The 23,574-nt window shown below is 44.8% G+C and overlaps 3 protein-coding genes across 4 annotated transcripts in view; 1 reads left to right on the plus strand and 2 right to left on the minus strand.

Annotated features, from left to right (window-relative positions):
* Window positions 1–23,574, minus strand: part of LOC144485002 (uncharacterized) — a 397,873-nt gene that overhangs the window by 17,689 nt on the left and 356,610 nt on the right. The gene's annotated exons all lie outside the window — the stretch shown is intronic.
* LOC144484973 (uncharacterized) lies at window positions 785–15,437 on the plus strand. The gene is made up of 3 exons (XM_078203299.1): window positions 785–922; window positions 2,497–3,027; window positions 15,396–15,437. Exons 1-3 carry the CDS (start codon window positions 785–787, stop codon window positions 15,435–15,437), a joined length of 711 nt encoding a protein of 236 aa, XP_078059425.1.
* LOC144484975 (uncharacterized) overlaps window positions 18,621–23,574 on the minus strand; it is a 37,657-nt gene continuing 32,703 nt past the window's right edge. The window contains exons 5-6 of the mRNA XM_078203300.1: window positions 22,955–23,419; window positions 18,621–18,721 (exon numbers count right to left, since the gene is read on the minus strand). Of these exons, the coding sequence (XP_078059426.1) occupies window positions 18,621–18,721; window positions 22,955–23,419 (566 nt within the window). The remainder of the gene's footprint in view (window positions 18,722–22,954; window positions 23,420–23,574) is intronic.

The raw sequence follows: 23,574 nt of genomic DNA on the forward strand, positions 1-23,574 counted from the left end.
CAATTCCTGGACTCACTTTCTATTAAACAGTTAAGAAATGAGGTAGAGCAAGTGACTGAAGTGTCAGTCAGGGAGCACTATTGGGAGCACCAACAGTTTCAAAATAGTTCAGGAAAAAGATAGGACAGGTCCACAGATCAAGGCCCTAAACTGGAGCAGGGCCACTTTTGTGGGCATTAGGCAGGATCTAGCAGATGTCGATTAGGTGAGTTTGTTTGAAGGGAAAGGAATGACTGGCAAATGGGAGGTTTTAAGAGTGTGATAAAGAGTCCAGGGGCAGTATATTCCTGTCAGGATGAAGGGAAAGAATGGTAAATTTAGGGATCCCTGGCTGACATGGGACATTGAGGCTCTGGTCAGGTAAAAGAAGGAAGCAGACATTGGGTTTAGACAATCGGGGACAAGTGAATCACTCGATGTCTCTTAAAAGTGTAAGAGAACACTTAAGAGGGTATGATATGGATCTGGCAGGTAAAGTTAAAGAAAATTTAACTTTAACACAGTCCAAAGATGTGTGGGTTAGGTTGATTGGCCATGCTAAAATTGCCCCTTAGTGTCCTGAGATGCGTAGGTTAGAGGAATTAGCGGGTAAATATGTCGGGATATGGGGGTAGGGCCTGGGTGGGATTGTGGTCGGTGCAGATTCGATGGGCCAAATGGCCTCTTTCTGCACTGTATGGATTCTATGAAAATCCCAAGAGGTTCTATCGCGATATTAAGAGTAAAAGGGTGGCTAGAGAGAGAGAGAATAGGTCCCCTTAAAAATCAGCATGGCTATCTGAGGATGGAGTCACAGGAGATGGGTGCGATTTTTAATGAATATTTCTCCTTGGTGTTTCCTGAGGAGAACATGATGGATGCTGAAGAAATAAGAGAAAGAAGCTGTGATGTCTTGGACCACATGCATATTACTCGGGAGGAGGTATCTGCAGCCTTAAAGTGCATTAAGGTGGATAAATCCCCTGGGTCTGATCAATTATATCTTCAGATCTTGTGGGAGGCTCAGGAAGGAATTACAGAGCCCCTTGCAGAGATATTTGTTTCATCTCTTTCTCCTGGTGAAGTTCTGGAAGAATAGAACATGTTAATGTTGTTCTGTTGTTTAAGAAGCGTAGCAAAGAGAAGCCTGGGAATTATAGGCCGGTAGTCTGACATCAGTGGTGGGTAAGTTACTGGAGGGGATTGTGAAGGACAGAATCTACCAACATTTGGATTCTGACGGTGTGATTAGGGATAGTCAGCACCGCTTTGTGCACGGGAAGTCATGTCTGACAAATCTTTTATTGTTTTCCGAAGAGGTAATCCAGAGGATGGATGAGCAGGGCCACTTTTGTGGGCATTAGGCAGGATCGAGCAGATGTTGATTAGGTGAGTTTGTTTGAAGGGAAAGGAATGACTGGCAAATGGAAGGTTTTAAAAGTGTGATATCAAGAATCCAGGGCAGTATATTCCTGTTAAGATGCAGGGAAAGAATGGTAAATTTAGGGATCTCTGGCAGACAAGGGACATTGAGGCTCTGGTCAGGTAAAAGAAGGAAGCATACATTGGGTTTAAAGATTAAAGAAAATTCCAAGAGGTTCTATAGCTATATTAAGAGTAAAAGGGTGGCTAGAGAGAGAATAGATCCCCTTAAAAATCAGTATGGCCATCTGTGTGTGGAGACACAGGAGATGGGTGAGATTTTTAATGAATACTTCTCCTCTGTGTTTACTGCGGAGAGCACCATGGGTGCTAAAGAAATAAGGGAAACAAGTGGTGATGTCTTGGGCACACACATGTTACTTGGGAGGAGGTATCTGCAGCCTTATAAAAGCAAATTACTGCGGATGCTGGAATCTGAAACCAAGAGAGAAAATGCTGGAAAATCTCAGCAGGTCTGGCAGCATCTGTAAGGAGAGAAAAGAGCTGATGTTTCTTGTCTCGATGACCCTTTGTCAAAGCTCTGAAACATCAGTTCTTTTCTCTCCATACAGATGCTGCCAGACCTGCTGAGAATGGGGAGAGAGTGTGTGGAATGGAGATTTACAGCTTCTGGGGAATGAGAGAGGAAAGAATGTTCCATAGAAATTGTCTGTTCTGAATTTCTATCCTGTACTGACACTGATGACTTTTGTAAACTCATTTTACAGGATATTGAAAGAGGAATCACAGGCTGAAATCTCAAACGTCACGTCTAGATCTGACAGTCATATTCCTTGGGAGCTGAATATCATCGGACTTTGAATCTAGAAGGAGAAATGATTGTCCGGTCTGTTGATTTGAAAAGATTTCAAACATCAGTGTGACTGGAAAAGCAGCAACACACTGCCACACTCGAGTGAGAGTGTTCCAGTGCACTGACTAAAGAGCTTTAACCAGTCACACAGCCTGAATAAATATCACACCATTCACAGCGGGGAGAGACTGTACCCGTGTTGTGTGTGTGGACAAAGTTTCAACTAATTGTCCACCCAAGAGAGCGGCAAGGACACCTGCACCATGGAGAAACCATGGAAGTGTGCGGACTGTGGGAAAAGATACGGATACCCATCTGAGCTCGAAGCGCATTGGCGCAGCCATACGGGGGAGAGGCCGTTCACCTGCTCTCAGTGTGGGGAGGGATTCAGTGATTCATCCGGCCAGCAAAGACACCAGCGAGTTCACACTGGGGAGAGACCGTTCACCTGCTCTCAGTGTGGGCAGGGATTCACTCAGTCATCCAACCTGCGGACTCACCAGCGAGTTCACACTGGGGACAGACCATTCACTTGTTCTCAGTGTGGGAAGGGATTCAGTAATTCATCAGGCCTGCGAAGACACCAGCGAGTTCACACTGGGGAGAGACCATTTACCTGCTCTCAGTGTGGGAATGGATTCACTCAGTTATCCAGTCTGCGGACACACGAGCGAGTTCACACTGGGGAGAAACCATTTATGTGCACTCAGTGTGGGAAGGGATTCACTGACCTCTCAAACCTCTGCACACACCAGCGAGTTCACACTGGGGAGAGGCCATTCACCTGCTCTGTGTGTGGGAAGAGATTCAGAGTTTCATCCCACCTGCTGAGACACCAACAAGTTCACGAGTGATTCCAGAGGTTGGATTCTGCTGTTACTGTTTCTGCTCTCAATTACACCCAGGACTGCATTTTGTTCATTCTCACAGTTGGTCAATGGGGAGGGTCGGAGGGTTTCTTTCTGTTGGACTGGTCGGTCTCACAACTTTGCCTCCAGTGGGCTGATGCTCCTTGAGTCTTGTTGCGAATACCTGGTTTCAAATTTCACACAGATCACAGAGTGACAGGGTGTGAGGAAGTTCAGAGATATTTAGGCAGCATTTCTGTTTGAAACCCCCTAAACGTCCATCCAATTTCCTTTGTAATTGTTTATTGTCTCCACTTCCTCCACCCTCGTAGGCAGCGAGTTCCAGGTCATTACCATTCGCTGCATCAAAATATTCTTCCTCACATCACCCCCCCCCCTCAACTGCATCTCTGATCCAAAACCTTAAATCTGTCTCCCCCTCATCCTTGTCCCATCAGCTAATGGGAACAGCTTTTCTTTGTCCACCTTATCTAAACCTGTCAGAATCTTGTCCACCTCTATCAAATCTCCCCTCAACCTCCTTTGCTCCAAGGGGAACAACCCCAGCCTGACATTGACAATAAAGAACAAACTAACAGAATATGTTACTACCTGAAATCAAATGGGAATGTTTAATTTCTGTTTTAAAAATATTGTGAATATATTGTCCTGGACAATAAAGGAATTGGAATAACTCACCTTGGGTGTGGTTGAATGGAATATATCAATCTGGTATCCATCTACATTCTCCCTCTCTAACAGCACTGTGGGTGTACTTACACCTCAGGCATTGAAGCAGTTCAGGAAGGCAGTGTTGGGGTTGACAATGGCCGAGGCAGCTACATACAGCCACATATTCTGTTATAATTGAAGGACAGCAGATTGAATGTGAGGCATAATGGGACTGGACTATCTTGACCACATTCCTGTAACTTCTCAGTTTCTGCAATCATGGACCATTAAAGCTGCTTAGCAGGGCCCCAACAGAGGACCTGGTGAGAATATTGACTCAGAATGAGTTAGAATTAAACTTATTCCAGGACCGGCTGGTGTTCAGCGGCTGAGAGACCTGAATCTGTAAAAAAGGGGTCCGACCAATCAACAAACAGTGGTAGGTAGTTGGTTAAGAAGTTAAAAAGCGTTCTGAGGCATTGCTTAACCTATCGTCAATTTGTGATAAGAACTGTGAGGGACTTGTGACCCGATATTTGGTGAAGTGATGGTATTCTCCAAGTCGCACTGGTCTGAAAAGCAGATCTCTGAGAGTAGATTCTAACAGTTATAATCCTATCCACGCATGGCCAGTGAAAAACCAGAGCTCGAGTGGGGACCGGACAGGTCTCTTACCGGCCATTTGGAAACTAAGAACAAGAAGCTTATCGATAAAATGATTAGAGAATAGAAACAACGTTTCGATTCTGGATGACACTTTGTAAGAAGCTCATCCAGACTCAAAACATTGGCTCTATTCTCTCTCCAAAGATGCTGTCAGACCTGCTGAGATCTTCCAGCATTTTCTGTTTTCGTTTCAGATTCCAGCATCCGCAGTATTTTACTTTTATGATAATTTGATTAGTTCTGATTGGAATCCCCACGACCCTCCCGCAAAACAGAGGGAGTGGTGGCAAAGGGAGAAAAAATAAGGATGATAAAGTCTGGGTTCTGATTCTCGAGCCCATGTAGAATTAACAAAATGAGTGAACCAGTTTATAAAGAACAGAAGTTAATCATCCCTCACAATAACTGATCAAATTAAAATAATTAGGTTGATGAATAGAACAAAAAAATTAATGGATGCAGTTTAACATCAAGTTTGTTTTGTTCTTAGGGAAGTTTTTTAAACTTGTAAGAAGGGACTCGCATACTGTTAAAGGTTTAGACGGGGTAGAGTTTGTAAAATGTGTTCAGGAGAATTTTCTGCATCAGTATATAGAGGTGCCAACTAGAGAGGATGCGATATTGGATCTCCTATTGGGAAATGAGTTAGAGCAGGTGATGGATGTGAGTGTGAGGGAACACTTTGGATCCAGTGATCATAATGCCATTAGTTTCAACCTGATCGTGGATAAGGATAGATCTGGTCCTCGGGTTGAAGCTCTGAACTGGAAAAAGGCCAAATTTGATAAATGAGAAGGGATCTGGGAAGTGTGGATTGGCACAGGCTGTTCTCTGGTAAGGATGTAAATGGAAAGTGGGAGACCTTCAAAGGAGAAATTTTGAGAGTGCAGAGTTTGTATGTTCCTGTCAGGATTAAAGGCAAAGTAAATAGGAATAAGGAACCTTGGTTCTCGAGGGAGATTGTAACACTGATTAAGAGGAAGAGAGAGTTGTATGAAATGTACAGGCAGCAAGGAACACATCAGATGCTCGAGGAGTATAAAAAGTGCAAGAAGCTACTTAAGAGGGAAATCAGGAGGGCTAAAAGAAGACATGAGGTTGCTTTGGCAGACAGAGTGAAGGAAATCCAAAGAGCTTCTATAGGTATGTTAGGAGCAAAAGGATAGGGATAAAATTGGTCCTCTTGAAGACCAGAGTGGTAGACTGTGTATGGAACCAAAAGAGATGGGGGAGATACTAAATGGTTTTTTTGCATCCGTATTTACTGAGGAAACGGACATGTAGTCTACGGAAATAGGGCAAACTGGTAGGGAGGTCATGGAACCTTTAACAGATTAAAGGGGAGGAAGTGCTTGCTGTCTTGAGGCAAATCAGAGTGGATAAATCCCCAGGACCGGTCAGGGTATTCCCACGGACCTTGAGGGAAGCTAGTGTTGAACTTGCAGGGGCCCTGGCAGACATATTTAAAATGTCAGTATTCACGGGGGAGGTGCCGGATGATTGGAGGGTGGCTCATGTTGTTCCGTTGTTTAAAAAAGGTTCCAAAAGAAATCCGGGAAATTATAGGCCAGTAGGTTTGACGTCGGTGGGCAAATTATTGGAAGGTGTGATAAGGGATAGGATCTACAAATATTTGGATAGACAGGGACTTATTAGGGAGAGTCAACATGGCTTTGTGCGTGGTAGGTCATGTTTGACCAATCTATTAGAGTTTTTCGAGGAGGTTACCAGGAAAGTGGATGAAGGGAAGGCGGTGGATGTTGTCTACCTGGATTTCAGCAAGGCCTTTGACAAGGTCCCTCATGGGAGGTTAGTTAGGAAGGTTCAGTCGCGTGGTATACATGGGGAGGTAGTAAATTGGATTAGACACTGGCTCAATGGAAGAACGTGATGTGGAGATGCCGGCTCAATGGAAGAAGCCAGAGAGTGGTTGTGGAGAATTGCTTCTCTGAGTGGAGGCCTGTGACTAGTGGTGTGCCGCAGGGATCGGTGTTGGGTCCATTGTTGTTTGTCATCTATATCAATGATCTGGATGATAATGTGGTAAATTGGATCAGCAAGTTTGCTGATGATACAAAGATTGGAGGTGTAGTGGACAGTGAGGAAGGTTTTCAAAGCTTGCAGAGGGATTTGGACCAACTAGAAAAATGGGCTGAAAAATGGCAAATGGAATTTAACGCAGACAAGTGTGAGATATTGCACATTGGAAGGACAAACCAAAGTAGAACGTACAGGGTAAGTGGTAGGACTCTGAAGAGTGCAGTTGAACAGAGGGATCTGGGAATACAGGTACAGAATTCCCTAAAAGTGACGTCAAGGGTGGATAGGGTCGTAAAGAGTGCCTTTGGTACATTGGCCTTTATAAATCGGAGTATCGAGTATAAAAGTTGGAGTGTTATGGTAAGGTTATACAAGGCATTGGTGCGGCCGAATTTGGAGTATTGTGTACAGTTTTGGTCACCTAGTTACAGGAAGGATGTAAAGAAGGTTGAAAGAGTGCAGAGAAGGTTCACAAGGATGTTGCCGGGACTTGAGAAGCTGAGTTACAGAAAGAGATTGAATGGGTTGGGACTTTATTCCCTGGAGCGTAGAAGATTGAGGGGAGATTTGATAGAGGTGTATAAGATTTTGACGGGTATAGATAGAGTGAATGCAAGCAGGCTTTTTCCGCTGAGGCTCGGGGAGAAAAAAACCAGAGGGCATGGGTTAAGGGTGAAAGAAAAGTTTAAAGGGAATATTAGGGGGGGGCTTCTTCCCGCAGAGAGTGGTGGCAGTGTGGAATGAGCTGCCGGATAAAGTGGTAAATTTAACATTTAACTTTTAACATTCAAGAAAAACTTGGACGGGCTCATGGATGAGAGGGGTGTGGAGGGATATGGTCCAAGTGCAGGTCAGTGGGACTAGGCAAAAAATGGTTCGGCACAGACAAGAAGGGCCAAAAGGCCTGTTTCTGAGCTGTAATTTTCTATGGTTCTATGGTTGTGTAAAGTGATGTAATTGTGTGCCAAGTTTTTGCTGCTCACTCTCCACCCCTTTCGGTTCTGTAGAAAAGTTAACCCTTTCAGCAGACAGTTCATTTGTTTTTAAATCACCCGAAAACTCGTGTCTATTTTAGTTCATAATTGAAGATTTATGGGAATTGGCTAAGATGGGCTTTCAGCATTTTTAAAGTATAAAAAAGTGGTCTTGAGAAGCCAACTTGGTAGAGAGAGGTGGAGGGAGATATGTTTACAGAGAGGTGTGGAGAGCTGTTGGTTTTACAAGTTATCCACGTTTTCGGAGCCGTCACGTCATGTCCTGGTCTGAGGGATGGAGAGAAGTCTGTTCAATTGTTAAAGTTAAACTTTCTCTATTAACTGTTAATCGACACTTTGCTTTTTATCTTTCTGACTTGTTACATTTTTAATGGTTAACAAACTTTCTGATTTCACCATTTAAAGCTTGCTTTCTTTCTTGCCACATGGTTAAGTCACTGGAACCTGGTGTGATTTACGATTGGGGAGGTTATTGTAAACAAGAGAACCCTCATAAATCTTCATTCACATAAATCAAAGTTCTTACAAATGGAATGTTATCCTTTATTACGAAAGAAATTGAACATAGAAGTAAAGATGTTCTGCTTCAGTTATACAGGGCATTGCTGAGACTGCATCTTGAACACTGGGTGTAGCTTTGTCTCCTATTTAAGAAATGATACAAATGCATTGAAAGTGGTTCAGAGGAGGTTTAATAGATTGCTTCCCAATTCTTGACCCTCACGGGATGAATTTTGTCTGATTTTCTTTGTTTTCAGCTCTGATAAAGGGTCATCCTGACTCCAAATGTTGCCTCCATTCTCTCTTTACAGATGCTGTCAGACTTGCTGAGATTGTCCAGCATTTCCTGTGTCTGTTTCAGATTCCAGCAACAGCAGAATTTTGCCTTCATACCAATTCTTTTGGATAAGGACATCAAAAGTATTGGGTGTAGAACGAGAATGTGGAACTCAACACAAAAAGATCAGCCATGATCTAAATAAATGGTGGAGCAGACTCAAAGGGCCAAATGGCTACTTCTGCTCTGATGTTGAATGTTGGTCACAAATTCCTGAGATTTGTGTAACAAGGCTGGAAGATTCGCCTTGCTTGTGTTAGTGGGAAAATGTCCAGGAGAACCATCACTGTGAAGGACAGTTCTGGGATTAAAGGTTGCCAGACTGGAAAAGGAAATAAACACTCGGGGAGTGAAGAATCACTTTGGACTGGTTTTTGGAAAATTTTGGAGACAGAGTAAAATATAACCGTTGAGTGGGATATTTGATTGTGTTAAGAGTAAAAGGGCAAAGTTCAATTTTACAGTTTAAGGGCAATGTTCCCTACAAAGAACAGTATTTAGTCATTGTTGCTTCCAGTTTGTTGGAATAAATGTCAAAAAACTTGAAGTTTTGTCATGTGACTCTTTAATTTATTCACTGGGTTTAAATTCACTTTTTAAATTATTGAATGTCACAGAAATTCTAACAGTTCATTTAAAGCCACAAGTTTCGATTCCCATTTGAGCCTGGGGTACCTTTCTGTCTCTCTATTGCTCGTGTTAATGACAGCCAGGCGACGGAGCTGAGGGCTGAATTTAGCTGAGAATAATGGGGCCTACGCCCCAGTTGGGAAACTGCCATGGGTGTCGCACTAATAGAGAGACAGGAAGGTGCTGGAGGACTGAGTGGGAAATGGGCCTCCAACCAATTGTTATATCGGTCACTCAGAGCTAAAGAGAAACCCGTCTCTTTAAATACATAAACAGGGAAGAGGCTGCAATGAAATCTGCCCTTCTAACCTGCACAGAAGCAGGAGGCTGAGATTGACAGGCTGCAGGAGGAGTCCATTCAGCCCATTGTGCCTCTGCTATCTCTTTGAAAGGACTCTGATTCATCCAACTGCTCTGTTCTTTCCCCACAGCCTGCAAATTCTTCCCTTTCAAGTCTTTAACGTTTGGAAAGATTCTATTGAATCTGCTTTCAGGCAGATCAGAACACCTCGCTGTGTCAAAAATATAAAATATAATCTCATCTCCCCCTCTGGCTCCTTTGCCAATTACCTTAGAGGGATCACTTTCTGTTAAAGAGCCTGCCAACCCCTCTCACCCACTTTCCCTAAAGTGCATCAATATAATCAGAAAAAAATCCAGAAAAATCAAATATTTTTACTGATAAAAGTTTATTAATGAAACAGAACATGGTTAAAACAAACAGAAAATGACTTGAGGATCAAAGACAACCAGAGTAAAAGGATGTTCACAATGTTCTGGACACAAATGGTTTCTCTTTAATTCATCTGTAGCCTGTTCCCTGCCCTCTTTGTGGAACACCTCCGCTCAGTCCACAAGCATCACCCTGACCTTCCACTTGCTTGCCATTAGAATTCATCACCTTGCTCTCACACTCACATTTCTGTCCTCGGCCTGCTGCAATGTTCCGGAGAAGCCCAACACAAGCTGGACAAACAGCCCCTCATCTTCCGATGAGGCACTTTACAGCCTTCTGGACTCAACATCGAATTCAACAACTTCACACCCTGAACTCTCTCCTCCATTTTGATGGGTTTTTTTGCTGAGTGCCAGTCTGTATCTTGTTTTCATGTTTTTTTGCTTCCAGACAGAGCTGTCATTTATTCTGCCATTAACACTTACTCTGGACCAATGATTTGTTTCTTTACCACAACCATTACCTCTCCCTTTGCCTTTTGTTCCAGCATATTTTTGTCATTTAATCTCACCCACCCTCTAACCAATCCCTGACTTTCCCTTTTGTTCTACCTGCCCCTCCCCTCTTTCTCACCAGCATCAAACCCATCACATTTCTCCCTCGCTTTCGTTCTCAAGTAGAGTTACATTGGACATAAAAGGTTATCTCTGTTTCTCTCTCCAGAGATGCTACCAGACTGGCTGTGATTTTCTAGTTTTTTCTGTATTTATTTTAGATTGACCAGTAGTCGTAGGAAAAAACACTATTTATGATCAAGGGTAAAATAAATGTCCTTCATTAGTTTTGTGGATCATTTCAGTGGAAATGTGCTCTCCCAGGTTCAAAGAGCATCAGCCCACTGGAGGCAAAGTTGTGAGACCGGCCAGTCCAGCAGAAAGAAACCCTCCGACCCTCCCACTTCACCAACTGTCAGAATGAACATGGTTCAGTCCTGGATGTGACTAACAGCAGCAATAACAGCAGAATCCAACCCCTGTCATCACTTGTGAACTCGCTGGTGTCTCTGTAGGTGGGATAACTGAGTGAATGCATTCCCACACACACAGCAGGTGAATGGCCTCTCCCCTGTGTGAACTCGCTGGTGTACCCGCAGTGTAAACGATGTTTTAAATCTCTTTGAGCAGTGAGAGCAGCTGAACGGTCTCTCCTCAGTGTGAATGCGCTGGTGGGACACCAGTTCTCCAGAGCTTTCGAAGCCACTTCCACAGTCAGAACATTTAAAGGATCTATCCTGCGTGTGAGTGACATTGTGTCTCAGCAGGCTGGATAACTGAATGTATCCCTTCCCACACCCGGAGCAGGTGAATGGCCTCTCCCCGGTGTGAACTGCCTGGTGTTTCCGCAGGTTGTATGACATTCTAAATCTCTTTGTGCAGACAGAGCAGCTGAACGGTCTCTCCTCAGTGTGAATGCGCTGGTGGATTATCAGTTCCCGAGAGCTTTTGAAGCCACTCCCACAGTCAGAACATTTAAAGGGTCTCACATTGGTGTGAGTGAACTTGTGTCTCAGCAGGTGGGATGAATGAATGAATCCCTTCCCACACACAGAGCAGGTGAACGGTTTCTCCCCGGTGTGAACTCGCTGGTGCGTTAGCAGGTCGGATGAATTTCTAAACCTCTTTGTGCAGTGAGAGCAGCTGAACGGTCTCTCCTCAGTGTGACTGCGCTGGTGGGACTTCAGATCTCCAGCGAGTTTGAAGCTGTTCCCACAGTTGGAGCATTTAAAGGGTCTCTCCTGGGTGTGAGTGACTTTGTGTGCACATAGGCTGGATAAATGAGCGAATCCCTTCCCACAGTCAGAGCACCTGAATGGCCTCTCCCCTGTGTGAACTCGTTGGTGTCTCTGCAGATTAGGTAAGTGAGTGAATCGCTTCCCACACACAAAGCAGGTGAATGGCCTCTCCCCAGTGTGACTGCGTTGATGAATTTCCAGCTGAGATGGGGATATGAATCCCTTCCCACAGTCTCCACATTTCCACGGTTTCTCCATGGTGCTGATGTCCTTGTAACTCTCCAGGTTCAACAATCAGTTGAATCTCACACAGAACACATGTTCAGTCTCTACCCGCTGTGAATGCTGCAATGTATTTTCAGGCTGTGTAACTGGTTAAAGCTCTTTCCACAGTCATTACACTGGAATGCGCTCACTTGGGTGTGGGCATGTTTCAGTGCTTTTCCACTCTCACTCATGCTTAAAATCTTTTGAAGATGACAGAACAGAGATTCAAAGGTAGATGATATTCAGGTTCTATCAAATTGAGTGACTTTGTCAGTTCTTGACATGACGTTTGGCTTGAGATTTTTGACTGTAAATCCTCACCTCTTGATAGCCTGTAATATAAATTTACAACAGACATCACAGTTAGTATAAGATAGAAATTCAGAACACATCATTTTAGTTTCTATAACGCATTCTTTCCTCGCTTATTCCCCAAAAGCTGTAAATCTCCATCCCACACACTCTCCCTCCATTCTCACTCTGCTGTATCTAATATTCACCCTCCCAATTCTCCTGAAGGTGCTGATTGAGGCTGATTGACAGATCCATGCTCACTGCTTCCTGCCCTGGACACAGAGAGCTGAAAATCTCCATGCAGGCTGCCAGACAGATATATGTCTAAACGACTGAACCAAAAATGTATAGAATATACAGACTGGATTCACTTCCTTACCCTTCAGTTTCTGCAAATCAGCAATTTCCCCCAGAATGAGAAAAGAAATGGAAAGGGAGAAACACAGAGGAGGAAGTTTCACTCTGAAGCTCATTGGCCAACTTCCGCATTGTGACACCACGATCGAGCCCTGCCTGAATCAGCCAATAGGAATCACTCTGCTCCGCGGTGACGTCTCTGGGTTCCAGTGCGCAGGCCCGGGCGCGCGGACCCGGGAGCCCCGCCCCCACCCATTGTTCCCCTCCCCGACTCCTCCTCGAGCCAAGGTTTCCAGGCAACCGGCTGGCGGCTCCGGCCACAGCGAGAAGCCGCTCGGTGATCTCCCCCTCCCCCCTCTCTCTACGGCGGCTGCTGCTCCAAAAAGAGATCGAGAGCGACCGCTGGCGGCAGCCGCACTGCGCCTGCTCCGGACAGCTCGGCTCAGCAGCGCTCTCTCCGCCTGCTCCGGACAGCTCGGCTCAGCAGCGCTCTCTGCGCCTGCTCCGGACAGCTCGGCTCAGCAGCGCTCTCTGCGCCTGCTCCGGACAGCTCGGCTCAGCAGCGCTCTCTGCGCCTGCTCCGGACAGCTCGGCTCAGCAGCGCTCTCTGCGCCTGCGTGCTGGGCTGCCAGCTGAGGGAGTGGGGGAGGGGACTTTGCAAAATCTCTTCCCATCATTTTCTTCCAAGTCCCGCAGTTTGATTTGAAACAGAACAGCTTCTGTTTGTAGCTTCACCACATACTCAAACTTCACACACAGACTCCAACTTCACACACAGACTCCAACTTCACACACAGACTCAAACTTCACACACAGACTCCAACTTCACCACAGACTCAAACTTCACCACAGACTCAAACTTCACCACAGACTCAAACTTCACCACAGACTCAAACTTCACACAGACTCAAACTTCACCACAGACTCAAACTTCACACACAGACTCCAACTTCACACACAGACTCAAACTTCACACACAGACTCAAACTTCACACAGACTCAAACTTCACACACAGACTCAAACTTCACACACAGACTCAAACTTCACACACAGACTCAAACTTCACACAGACTCAAACTTCACACACAGACTCAAACTTCACACACAGACTCAAACTTCACACACAGACTCAAACTTCATCCTCTGGACAACATCTGTGAGGAAAACACTTTCTTTCTCCCCCTGGGAAATACAGAGACAGAGAAATTCTCTGGAACTGGAATTAGAGCCAAATATGCTGAGGGGGAAATGTTTGTGATTTTGTGGAACCTGTTTTTATTGTCTGAGTTTTTAAAGTGTAATTTATCTTGTCTATTCAAATACCGTTTCTCTCTTTGCATGATTTAGTGAAGCTGATTTTAGATAAATTTCTAAAGTAAAAGTTTTTTAAATGTGAAACGGTGTCCTTCAATATTCCATTGGACTTTTCTGGAAATATGTTTACTTTTTAGGTTAATAACGACAGACATATGTCTTCTGTTGATAGAAGGTACATCTCGGTATATTTTTGTTTCAGTAATAAGATTCATGTATTGTTAGTTTTATTCTTGTTATATAATATAAAATCACAGAATCCCTACAGTACAGAAGGATGCCATTCAGCCCATCGAGCCTGCACTGACAACAATCCCACCCAAGCCCTATCCCCGTCACCCCAAATATTTACCCTGCAAATGCCCCTGAAACTAGGGTCAATTTAGCATGGCCAATCAACCTAACCCGTACATCTCTGGAGTGTGGGGGTAAACCGGAGCACACGGAGGAAACCCACGCAGACACGTGGAGAATGTGCAAACTCCACACAGACAGTGACCCAAACCAGGAATCAAACCCGGGTCCCTGGAGCTGTGAGGCCACAGTGCTAACCACTGTGCTACCGTGCTGCCCTGCATATGTAGCTTTGTTATACATTTCCAGTCAAAGTGACATTCCAGTTCAGAAGGAATCAATTTGAAATCTTGACTCCATGTCAACTGTTTTTTGGAGAAATTCACTCAGTCCCATTCACCCTCTCTATCCCCTTAACCCTGCATATTAACTTCCTCATTGTCCATTTGATCTTATTTTGAACGCATTCACCTTCACTTCCACCATCCTTACCGACCTCTTGCTGTCTAAATAAAGGTTTCTCAAATCCCCCTCCCACCACCTGTCTCATTAAGAAATGCTATACTGTCTACCACACATTTTTAGTCCAGTTATATGACCACAGAAATGAGACTTGTCCATCCTGAATTTCTATCCTGTACTGACAGTGATGATTTTTGTAAACCTCTTTGCAGAATAACAGAGGAGGAGGATTTACAGATTGAAATCTCAAAGCAAATATCAAGAATAATTGTTTGATTATTGGGACCAGAATATCATCGGCATTTGAATCCAGGAGAAATGTTTCTCTCTTCTATCTGCTTCATAAGATTTTGAACATTGGTGTGACTGGAAAAGCAACGAGACACACGCAGATAGACATTATACAGCCTGAAAGAACATCACCGTTTACAAAGGAGAGACCGTACACAAAGTCTCTGTGTGGACAACTCAGCAACCTAGAGAGACACAAGGACACTCACACCATGGAAAAACTGTGGAGACTGTGGAAAGTGATTCAGATTCCCATCGGAGCTGGAAATTCACACTGGGGAGGGACTGTTCACTTCCACTAAGTGTGCATAGGGATTTACTAATTCATCCGACTTAATGACACATCAGTGAGTTCACACAGGGGAGAGGCCGTTCACCTGCTTAGAGTGTGGGAAGGGGTGCTCTTGGTCCTCCAATTTCCGGATACACCAGCGAATTCACAGTGGGGAGAGGCCATTTACCTGCTCTGAGTGTGAAATGAGTTTCAGTCGGTTATCTCAGTTGCAGACGCACCAGCGAGTTCACACTGGGGAGAGGCCATTCACCTGCTCTGAGTGTGGAAAGGGATTCTCTCTCTCTTACAACGTACAGATACACGAGGGAGAGACCGTTCATCTGCTCTGAGTGGGAAAGCATTCGCTACTTCATCTGACCTGCTGAGACACGAGCGAGTTCACACAGGGGAGAGGCCATTCAGCTGTCTCGAGTGTGAGATGAGATTTAATCGATTATCTCACTTGCAGACACACCAGCGAGTTCACAACAGGGAGAGGCTGTTCAACTGAGTGAGAAAGCAATCATTGATTCATCCAACCTTCTGACACACCAGTGTCTTCATGCTGGGGAGAGGCCATTCACTGGGTCTGTGCAGGATGGCATTCACTCAGTTATCCAATCTGTTCAGATACCAGCGAGTTCACAAGTGATTACAGGGACTGGATTCTGCTGTTATTGCTGCTGTTATTCACATCCAGAACTGAACCATGTTCACTCTGACAGTTTTATTTTTATTCAGTGTGGGACATGGGTGTCGCTGGTCAGCGTTTATTGCCCATCCCTAGTTTCTCTCGAGAGGGCAGTTGAGTGTCAGTCACATTGCTGTGGCTCTGGAGTCATCGTCGGCCAGACCAGGTAAGAATGGCAGATTTCCTTCCCTAAAGGACATTAGTGAACCAGATGGTTTTTTTTCTGACAATCGACAATAGTTTCATGGTCATCAGTAGATTCTTAATTCTAGATATTTTTTATTGAAGTCAAATTCCACCATCTCTCATGGTGGGATTTGAACCTGGGTGCCCAGAACTTTAGCTGAGTTTCTGGATTAATAGTCTAGTGATAGTACCACTAGGCCATCGCCTCCCCAAAGTGGGACCATCAGAGGGTTTCTTTCTGCTGGACTGACCGGTCTCATGACTTTGCTTCCAGTGGGCTGATGCTCTTTGAGCTGCTCCGCCATTCAATATGATCATGGCTGTTATTAATATGTACAGCAAATTGTAATATTCTAAATAGGATATTCAGATGGTGATACATTTTCATTTCTTCCTGAGGAAGAGGTTTGTGTCTGTCTAATCATTCCTGTTTTAGAAATAAATTTTTAGTTTGAGAATTAGTATTTTTTAACGAAAGATAAATGAAAAACCTGGGTTGAGAATCTGACAAAAACACCTGAGGGAATTCGCAGTCTCAAGGCGTGGCCCATGTTTGTTTAAAAAGTCAAAACTGGAAGGGTAAGAACTGTAAAAGGGCAGCTGGACTGTTCCTCTCTGAGTCACAGTGAGACATTTCTAATTAAATATACAGAGGGAATTCCCTAAGTTTTGACATGTTCATTCAAAAAGATTGCAAATAATTTGATTCAGAAAAAACAACCATGGGTTATTTGATTATTGTGGATACTGAAAATCAAATTTCTGGATTGTGAAAAGCAGCTGGAAGTAGCACAATTAATGCAAGATTTGGGACATTTAGATCTTCACTGACCAGAATGTAGCAACTAATGCTGTAAAAAGGGGGCTGGGCTCAGCCTCTTCAGCTGGAGATCTGGAGACATTGGATCTAACACTTAATGTCCTGTCTTTATTAGTGAGGTGACTTCTTCTAGCAGACTCAGGGTTACATGTTTTGTTTTGAAACTACAAGTTAATTAATTTAAACATCTATTGGATATGCTAACTGGTCTCCGTTACCATGGAGATAAGTGATTCAGAGTGGAACCTTGGTTGGAATTCTGGGTGGTTCTCACAGAAACCAGGCAGTCTGCAGTGAGCTTGCAAACCGTCAGCTGTGGGACCAGAAGCTGTGAACTAGCTGTGGGAGCGGGAGCTGTGAGCCGCGAGCCAGCTGTGGGAGCGGGAGCTGTGAACCAGCTGTGGGAGCAGGAGCTGTGGGAGCAGGAGCTGTGGGAGCGGGAGCTGTGAACCAGCTGTGGGAGCAGGAGCTGTGAACCAGCTGTGGGAGCAGGAGCTGTGAACCAGCTGTGTGGGAGCAGGAGCTGTGAACCAGCTGTGGGAGCGGGAGCTGTGAGCCGCGAGCCAGCTGTGGGACCGGGAGCTGTGAACCAGCTGTCGGAACGGGAGCTGTGAACCAGCTGTGGGAGCAGGAGCTGTGAACCAGCTGTGGGAGCAGGAGCTGTGAACCAGCTGTGTGGGAGCAGGAGCTGTGAACCAGCTGTGGGAGCGGGAGCTGTGAGCCGCGAGCCAGCTGTGGGATCGGGAGCTGTGAACCAGCTGTGGGACCGGGAGCTGTGAAACCGCTGTGGGAGCGGGAGCTGTGAACCAGCTGTGGGAACAGGAGCTGTGGGAGCAGGAGCTGTGAAACCGCTGTGGGAGCAGGAGCTGTGAACCAGCTGTGGGAGCTGTGAACCAGCTGTGGGAACAGGAGCTGTGAACCAGCTGTGGGACCGGGAGCTGTGAACCAGCTGTGGGAACAGGAGCTGTGAACCAGCTGTGGGAGTGGGAGCTGTGAACCAGCTGTGGGAGCGGGAGCTGTGAACCAGCTGTGGGACCGGGAGCTGTGAACCAGCTGTGGGAACAGGAGCTGTGAACCAGCTGTGGGAACAGGAGCTGTGCACCAGCTGTGGGAGTGGGAGTTGTGAACCAGCTGTGGGACCGGGAGCTGTGAACCAGCTGTGGGAACAGGAGCTGTGAACCAGCTGTGGGACCGGGAGCTGTGAACCAGCTGTGGGAGTGGGAGCTGTGAACCAGCTGTGGGACCGGGAGCTGTGAACCAGCTGTGGGAGCCGGAGCCGAGAAGGTCATAAGGAACCAGGGATGTTCTCAATGTTTAAAGCCCTCAGCAAGAAGGCAGTAAAGTCCATGCTTGGATTGAGGAGTCCATGTTTTGAGTCAATTCTGAAATCTCAAAGGAAAGTTGGAGAGTTATTTGGCCGAAAGCTAATAGAAGGATCCTCATGAAATCTTGGAGTCTGGAGAATAGCTGGAATATGGAAAGTTTGATTTTGTTTAAAAGCCTGGAATCTTGTGATGGGTGTTTGGATTTCTCATTGAACGTTAATATTCTCAACCCGAATTATAACAACACACACAATATTTCAAAACTATTTGAAAAATATGGTCTTTATTTTGTACAAAGTATTACATTATAAGGCACTCCTCTTCTAGGATCTACAGTAATTTCTTAGCTCGAGCACTACTGAAACAATCAGACAATAAATGAATAAAAATTGTACTAATTGTCATCCCTTCTGAATCAGGAGGGCTATCCCCAGCACAGAGGGTCATTTGGAATTTTTCCCACAGACCAATTAACAGGGATTATACTCTCCAACCATCTGAAGTGAATTCTTTACACGAATCGTCCAGGCCGGTGCAGTTATCAACTTGCAGTTTGGCTGATCAGCTCAGATTTTCTGCAGCATTTCATCGATCACCGAGTGATTCCTTTCACAGAGTCCATCTTTCAGCTGCTGTGTTCCTGACCAGAATGTTCATGTGTTCACACACGTCTCAAAACTCATCATTCAGAAACTGAGCTGGTGCCACAAAGTCTGACCATGTTTCATAGGCACCCATCGGATCATCTTTCTTGTAAATCACATCAATGAAACCTAATAAAAGATCCAAACCTTGATCAGTAGCCCACTGATGGACATCCAGCTCAAAAAATACTTTGCTTCTGATTTTCCTTGTGTTAGGAAGTGACAATGCCAAGGCCCGATCTTGTTTCCTCCTTGATCGGGATGTAACCCGTGTCCACATCGCCACTTCATTCTTCCACTGGTTGTATGGTTCAGGCTCCGAGAGCATCAGCAGGTAATCAGACCCTGACAATTCCCACTGCCTTTCAGTCATTTCTCACAAAAGCTGCTGGGATTGTAAGCTTCTGTCTGAAATATACTTTCCTTTATTTTCCAAACTTCACCATTAGACAAACATTCCCTGTTACCATGTTATAATCCCAACAGTCTTATAGTGAAGGAAGAAATTGGAGCTAATCTTTACTTGGAATATAATTAACTCCTAACTCTTTATACATACTTTCTTCATACACACTCCTATAATTATCCAATCAATGCCCTCTATCTACATATTTAAACAGAATTGATACAATTAACGCCCATAGTCAGGGCAGGGACCCGGGTTCAATTCTGGCCTCGGGTCACTGTCTGTGTGGAGTTTGCACATTGTCCCCATGTTTGCGTGGGTTTATTCTGGGTGCTCTGGTTTCCTCCCACATTCCAAAGATGTGCGGGTTAGGTTGATTGGCCATGCTAAATTGCCCCTTTATGTCAGGAGATTAGCAGGGTAAATATGTAGGGTTATGGGAGTGGAGCCTGGGTGGCATTGTGGTCGGTGCAAACTCGATGGGCCAAGTGACCTCCTTCTGCAATGTAGGGATTCTATGATTAAAAAGAAAAGGTCTCTAATCGGTGTGAACTTGCTGGTGTGTCAGCAAGTTGGATGACTGATTTAAACTTTCCCTGAACTCAAAGCAGGGGAATGGCCTCTCCTCAATGTGGACTTGCTGGTGTCACAGCAGATTGGATGAATCAATGAATCTCTTCTCACACACACAACACATTAATGGTCTCTCTCCAGTATGAATACATTGGTGCATCAGCAAGTTGGATAACTGAGCGAATCCCTTCCCACACAGAGCAGGTCAGTGGCCTCTCACCAGTGTGACCACATTGGTATTTCAGCTGACTGGATGATTCAGTGAATCTTTCCCAAGGAGCAGGTGAATGGCATCTCCCTGTTGTGAACTCACTGGTGTGTCAGCAGGTTGGATGACTGAATGAATCCCTTCCCACACACGGATCAGGTGAATGGCCCCTCCCCAGTGTGAACTCGCTGGTGTGTCAGCAAATGAGATGACCGTGTGAATCCCTTCCCACACTCAGCGCAGGTGAACAGCCTCTTCCTGGTGTGACTGCGGTGACTCACCTGAAGAAGGGGCTTGGAGCTCCGAAAGCTTGTGTGGCTTTTGCTACCAAATAAACCTGTTGGACTTTAACCTGCTGTTGTTAAACTTCTTACTGTGTTTACCCCAGTCCAACGCCGGCATCTCCACATCATTAGAACCTTCTGAAGCAGACATTTCTTTATCCACGCTTTCTTCATACACACTCATATAATGATCCAATCAATGCCCTCCATCTGTACATACTTCAATTCAATTCTAGACTGAAAGACCAATGATATTCAGGTCCCTTTGAATTGAGTGAATGTGTCAGGTCATGATGTGACATTTGGTTTTGAGATTTCTGTCTGCAAATCTTCTCCTTCTCAAAACCTGTAAAAGGAATTTACAAAAGTAATCCCTGTCAGTACAGGAACAAAATTCAGAATTCACAATTTCATTTTTAGTTGCACATTCTTTCTGGACTTGTTCACCAAAAGCTGTGAATCTCAATCTCATACATTATCTCTACCCTCAAACTGCTGTACCTCATATATACCCTCCCAATTCTTGTGAAGATGCTGATTGTTCCTGACTGACAGACCCATGCTCACTGCTTCCTGAGCTGGAGAACTAAAAACTTTGATGCAGACTGCTAGACTAAATACAAACACAGAGGTACAGATTCTGGAGGAAAACATATGTTTAATAAACACTGCTGCATTACTTGATCAGAGATTGTCAGAGAGGACTTGATCAGAGAGGTCGGGAATGTAGCCCAATCCATCACGCAACCCAGTCTCCCATCCATTAACTCTGTCTACACTTCCTGCCGCCTCAGCAAAGCAGCCAGCATAATTAAAGACCCCACGCATCCCGGACATTCTCTCTTCCACCTACTTCCGTCGGGAAAAAGTTACAAAAGTGTGAGGTCACGTACCAACTGACTCAAGAACAGCTTCTTCCCTGCTGTCATTAGACTTTTGAATGGACCTACCTTGCATTAAGTTGACCTTTCTCTCAACCCTAGCTATGACTGTAACACTACACTCTCTCATTTCCTTCTCTATAAATGGTATGCTTTGTCTGTATAGTGCTCAAGAAGCAATACTTCTCACTGTATACTAATACATGTGACAATAATAAACAAAATCAAATCAAAAAAGATTCACGACCAGGTCATTAAGAACTTCATTAAGGTGCTGAGTGTTCACAAACACAAACTCACTGCTTCTGAGGAAGGTGGAATTAGAGATGATCCAAGATTTCAACTGAACTGGCTGGACAATTGGAGGAAATAATCTTGTGAGATACAGGGGAACAGAGGGAGAATGGGACTGACTGGATTGCTCTACAGAGGGTCAGCATGGACTCGAATGGACATATTCTGTGCTGTAATGGATCAATGACTGGAAAGGTTTGTCACTACAGTGCTATATTACAAACTTGAAATAACAATAAATGAAATCTATCACAGAACCATAAATATATCTAATAGGTACCTAAAAGCAAAACTAGACATAACTCTGTGCTACATAAAATTAGTGTCCCACAAAGAATCATAAATTTACACCAGATTACACCAAAAATACACATACCTGTCATACCTTATTACTTTGTCCCCTTCAATGTCAGCCATTTCCTGGGGAAACCAACCCTTTAATCATGAACATTAGGAAACAGACCATCCTTTTAGCCAGACAAATAAATGTGTCAAGCTGAGGGAGCAAAGGATGTCAATGTCTTTCAGAGAGAGAGAGACCTGGGCCAACCTTTCCAGAGTCTGCAGCCTCCCTGGATTCACTTCCTTTCATTCCAGTTGCTGCAAGTCCCCAATTTCCCCCAGAATGAGAAAAGAAATGGAAAGGGGGATAAAAGAAAGTGTTTTACTCACAGATGTGGCTGAGAGACTGCGAGTGCGTGAGAGAGAGAGAGAGAGACTGTGACTGGCTGCACTCAGTAAAACCATTGTCCTACAGAATGCAGGCTCCGTCTAACTCATCCCATCAAACTCTGCTGTATCTTGCCGTTGGCTGAAGTTTCACAAAACGTATTCTAAAAGCAAACTGCATCCATGTTATAATTCAAAACACATGTTTTAAATGAGGAATACTTGTTATTCAGTTAAAGCTGTCTTTTATAATGACAGCTCTCGTCAGTGCTTTAAGATCATTCACTCTTAAGTCAGTATTGTGTTAAAGTTCTCAAACATTGTTTGCTATTAGCCTAATTTAGCCCCACTACACTCAGTCTCCACATTTCCATGGTTTCTCCCCAATGTAACTTTTTTTATTCATTCATGGGATATGGGTGTCGTTGGCTGGCCAGCATTTATCGCCTATCCCTAGTTGCCCGAGGGCAGTTGAGAGTCAACTACATTGCTGCGGACCTGGAGTCACATGTAGGCCAGACCAGGACATTACAGAAGGAAATCTCCCCGACAACTTTTTCAACAATCAGCAATGGTTTCAAGGTCATCAGTAGATTCATAGTTCCAGATTTTTCTAATTGAATTCAAATTCCACCATCTGCCTTGGATTTGAACCCAGGTCCCCAGAACATTAGCTGAATTTCTGGATTAATAGTCTAGCGATAATACCATGAGGCCATCGCCGCCCCCCTCGATTGTGATTGTGAACAGTGGTGTCCTTTCATGTTCAAAATTCTCTGCTTTTCTGGTTATGATAAATTGTGCGACTCCATCCAATCCTAATCTGATGTTTTGTGTGAATTTCCTGACCCCTAATCCACCTCTTCTAAGACCAATTATGTTAACACCTATTAACAGAGCTGGAGCTATTTTTCAATTCTGCAGAAAAAGATCCAAATGAACATGGTTCAGTCTGAATATGGATGACAGCAAAATCCAATCACAATAGTTACTTGTGAATTCGCTGGTGTCTCAGCAGCCTGGATGAGGTAATGAATCCCTTCCCACACTGGGAACAAGTGAACGGCCTTTCCCCAGTATGAACCCGTTCATGATTTATCAGCGTGGATGACTGCTTGAATCCTTTCCCACACACAGAGCAGGTGAACGGCCTCTCCCCAGTGTGAATCCGCTGGTGTTTCCGAAGGTGAGATGAGTGAGTAAATCCCTTCCCACACTGGGAGCAGGTGAACGGTCTCTCCCCAGTGTGAACTCGCTGGTGTTTCAGCAGATTGGCTGAGTGAGTGAATCCCTTCCCACACTGAGAGCAGGTGAACGGCTTCTCCCCAGTGTGAATTCGCTCGTGTAATGCTAGTTTGGATGATTGATTGAATCCCTTCCCACACACAGAGCAGGTGAATGGCCTCTCCTCAGTGTGAATTCGCTGGTGTATTGCTAGGTTGGATGACTGATTGAATCCCTTCCCACACACAGAGCAGGTGAACGGTCTCTCTCCAGTGTGAATTCGTTGGTGTTTCAGCAGCTGGGATGAGGTAGCGAATCCCTTCCCACACCGGGAGCAGGTGAATGGCTTCTCCCCAGTGTGGCTGCGTCGATGAGTTTCCAGCTGTGATGGAAAATCAAATCCCTTCCCACAGTCCCCACATTTCCATGCCATCATCCGTTTG

This window comes from Mustelus asterias, unplaced genomic scaffold (assembly GCF_964213995.1).
Source record: "Mustelus asterias unplaced genomic scaffold, sMusAst1.hap1.1 HAP1_SCAFFOLD_150, whole genome shotgun sequence".
Classification (NCBI taxonomy): domain Eukaryota; kingdom Metazoa; phylum Chordata; class Chondrichthyes; order Carcharhiniformes; family Triakidae; genus Mustelus; species Mustelus asterias.

Excerpts from the sequence above, each read along its gene's own strand:
- LOC144484973 (XM_078203299.1), top strand. The coding sequence starts at position 785 with ATGGAGTCACAGGAGATGGGTGCGATTTTTAATGAATATTTCTCCTTG. Across the intron at positions 923-2,496 it reads TGCATATTACTCGGGAGGAG|TGTGCGGACTGTGGGAAAAG; the intron begins GTATCTGCAGCC and ends AAACCATGGAAG. Across the intron at positions 3,028-15,395 it reads TGTGTGGGAAGAGATTCAGA|ACACACCAGCGAGTTCACAA; the intron begins GTTTCATCCCAC and ends TCTCACTTGCAG.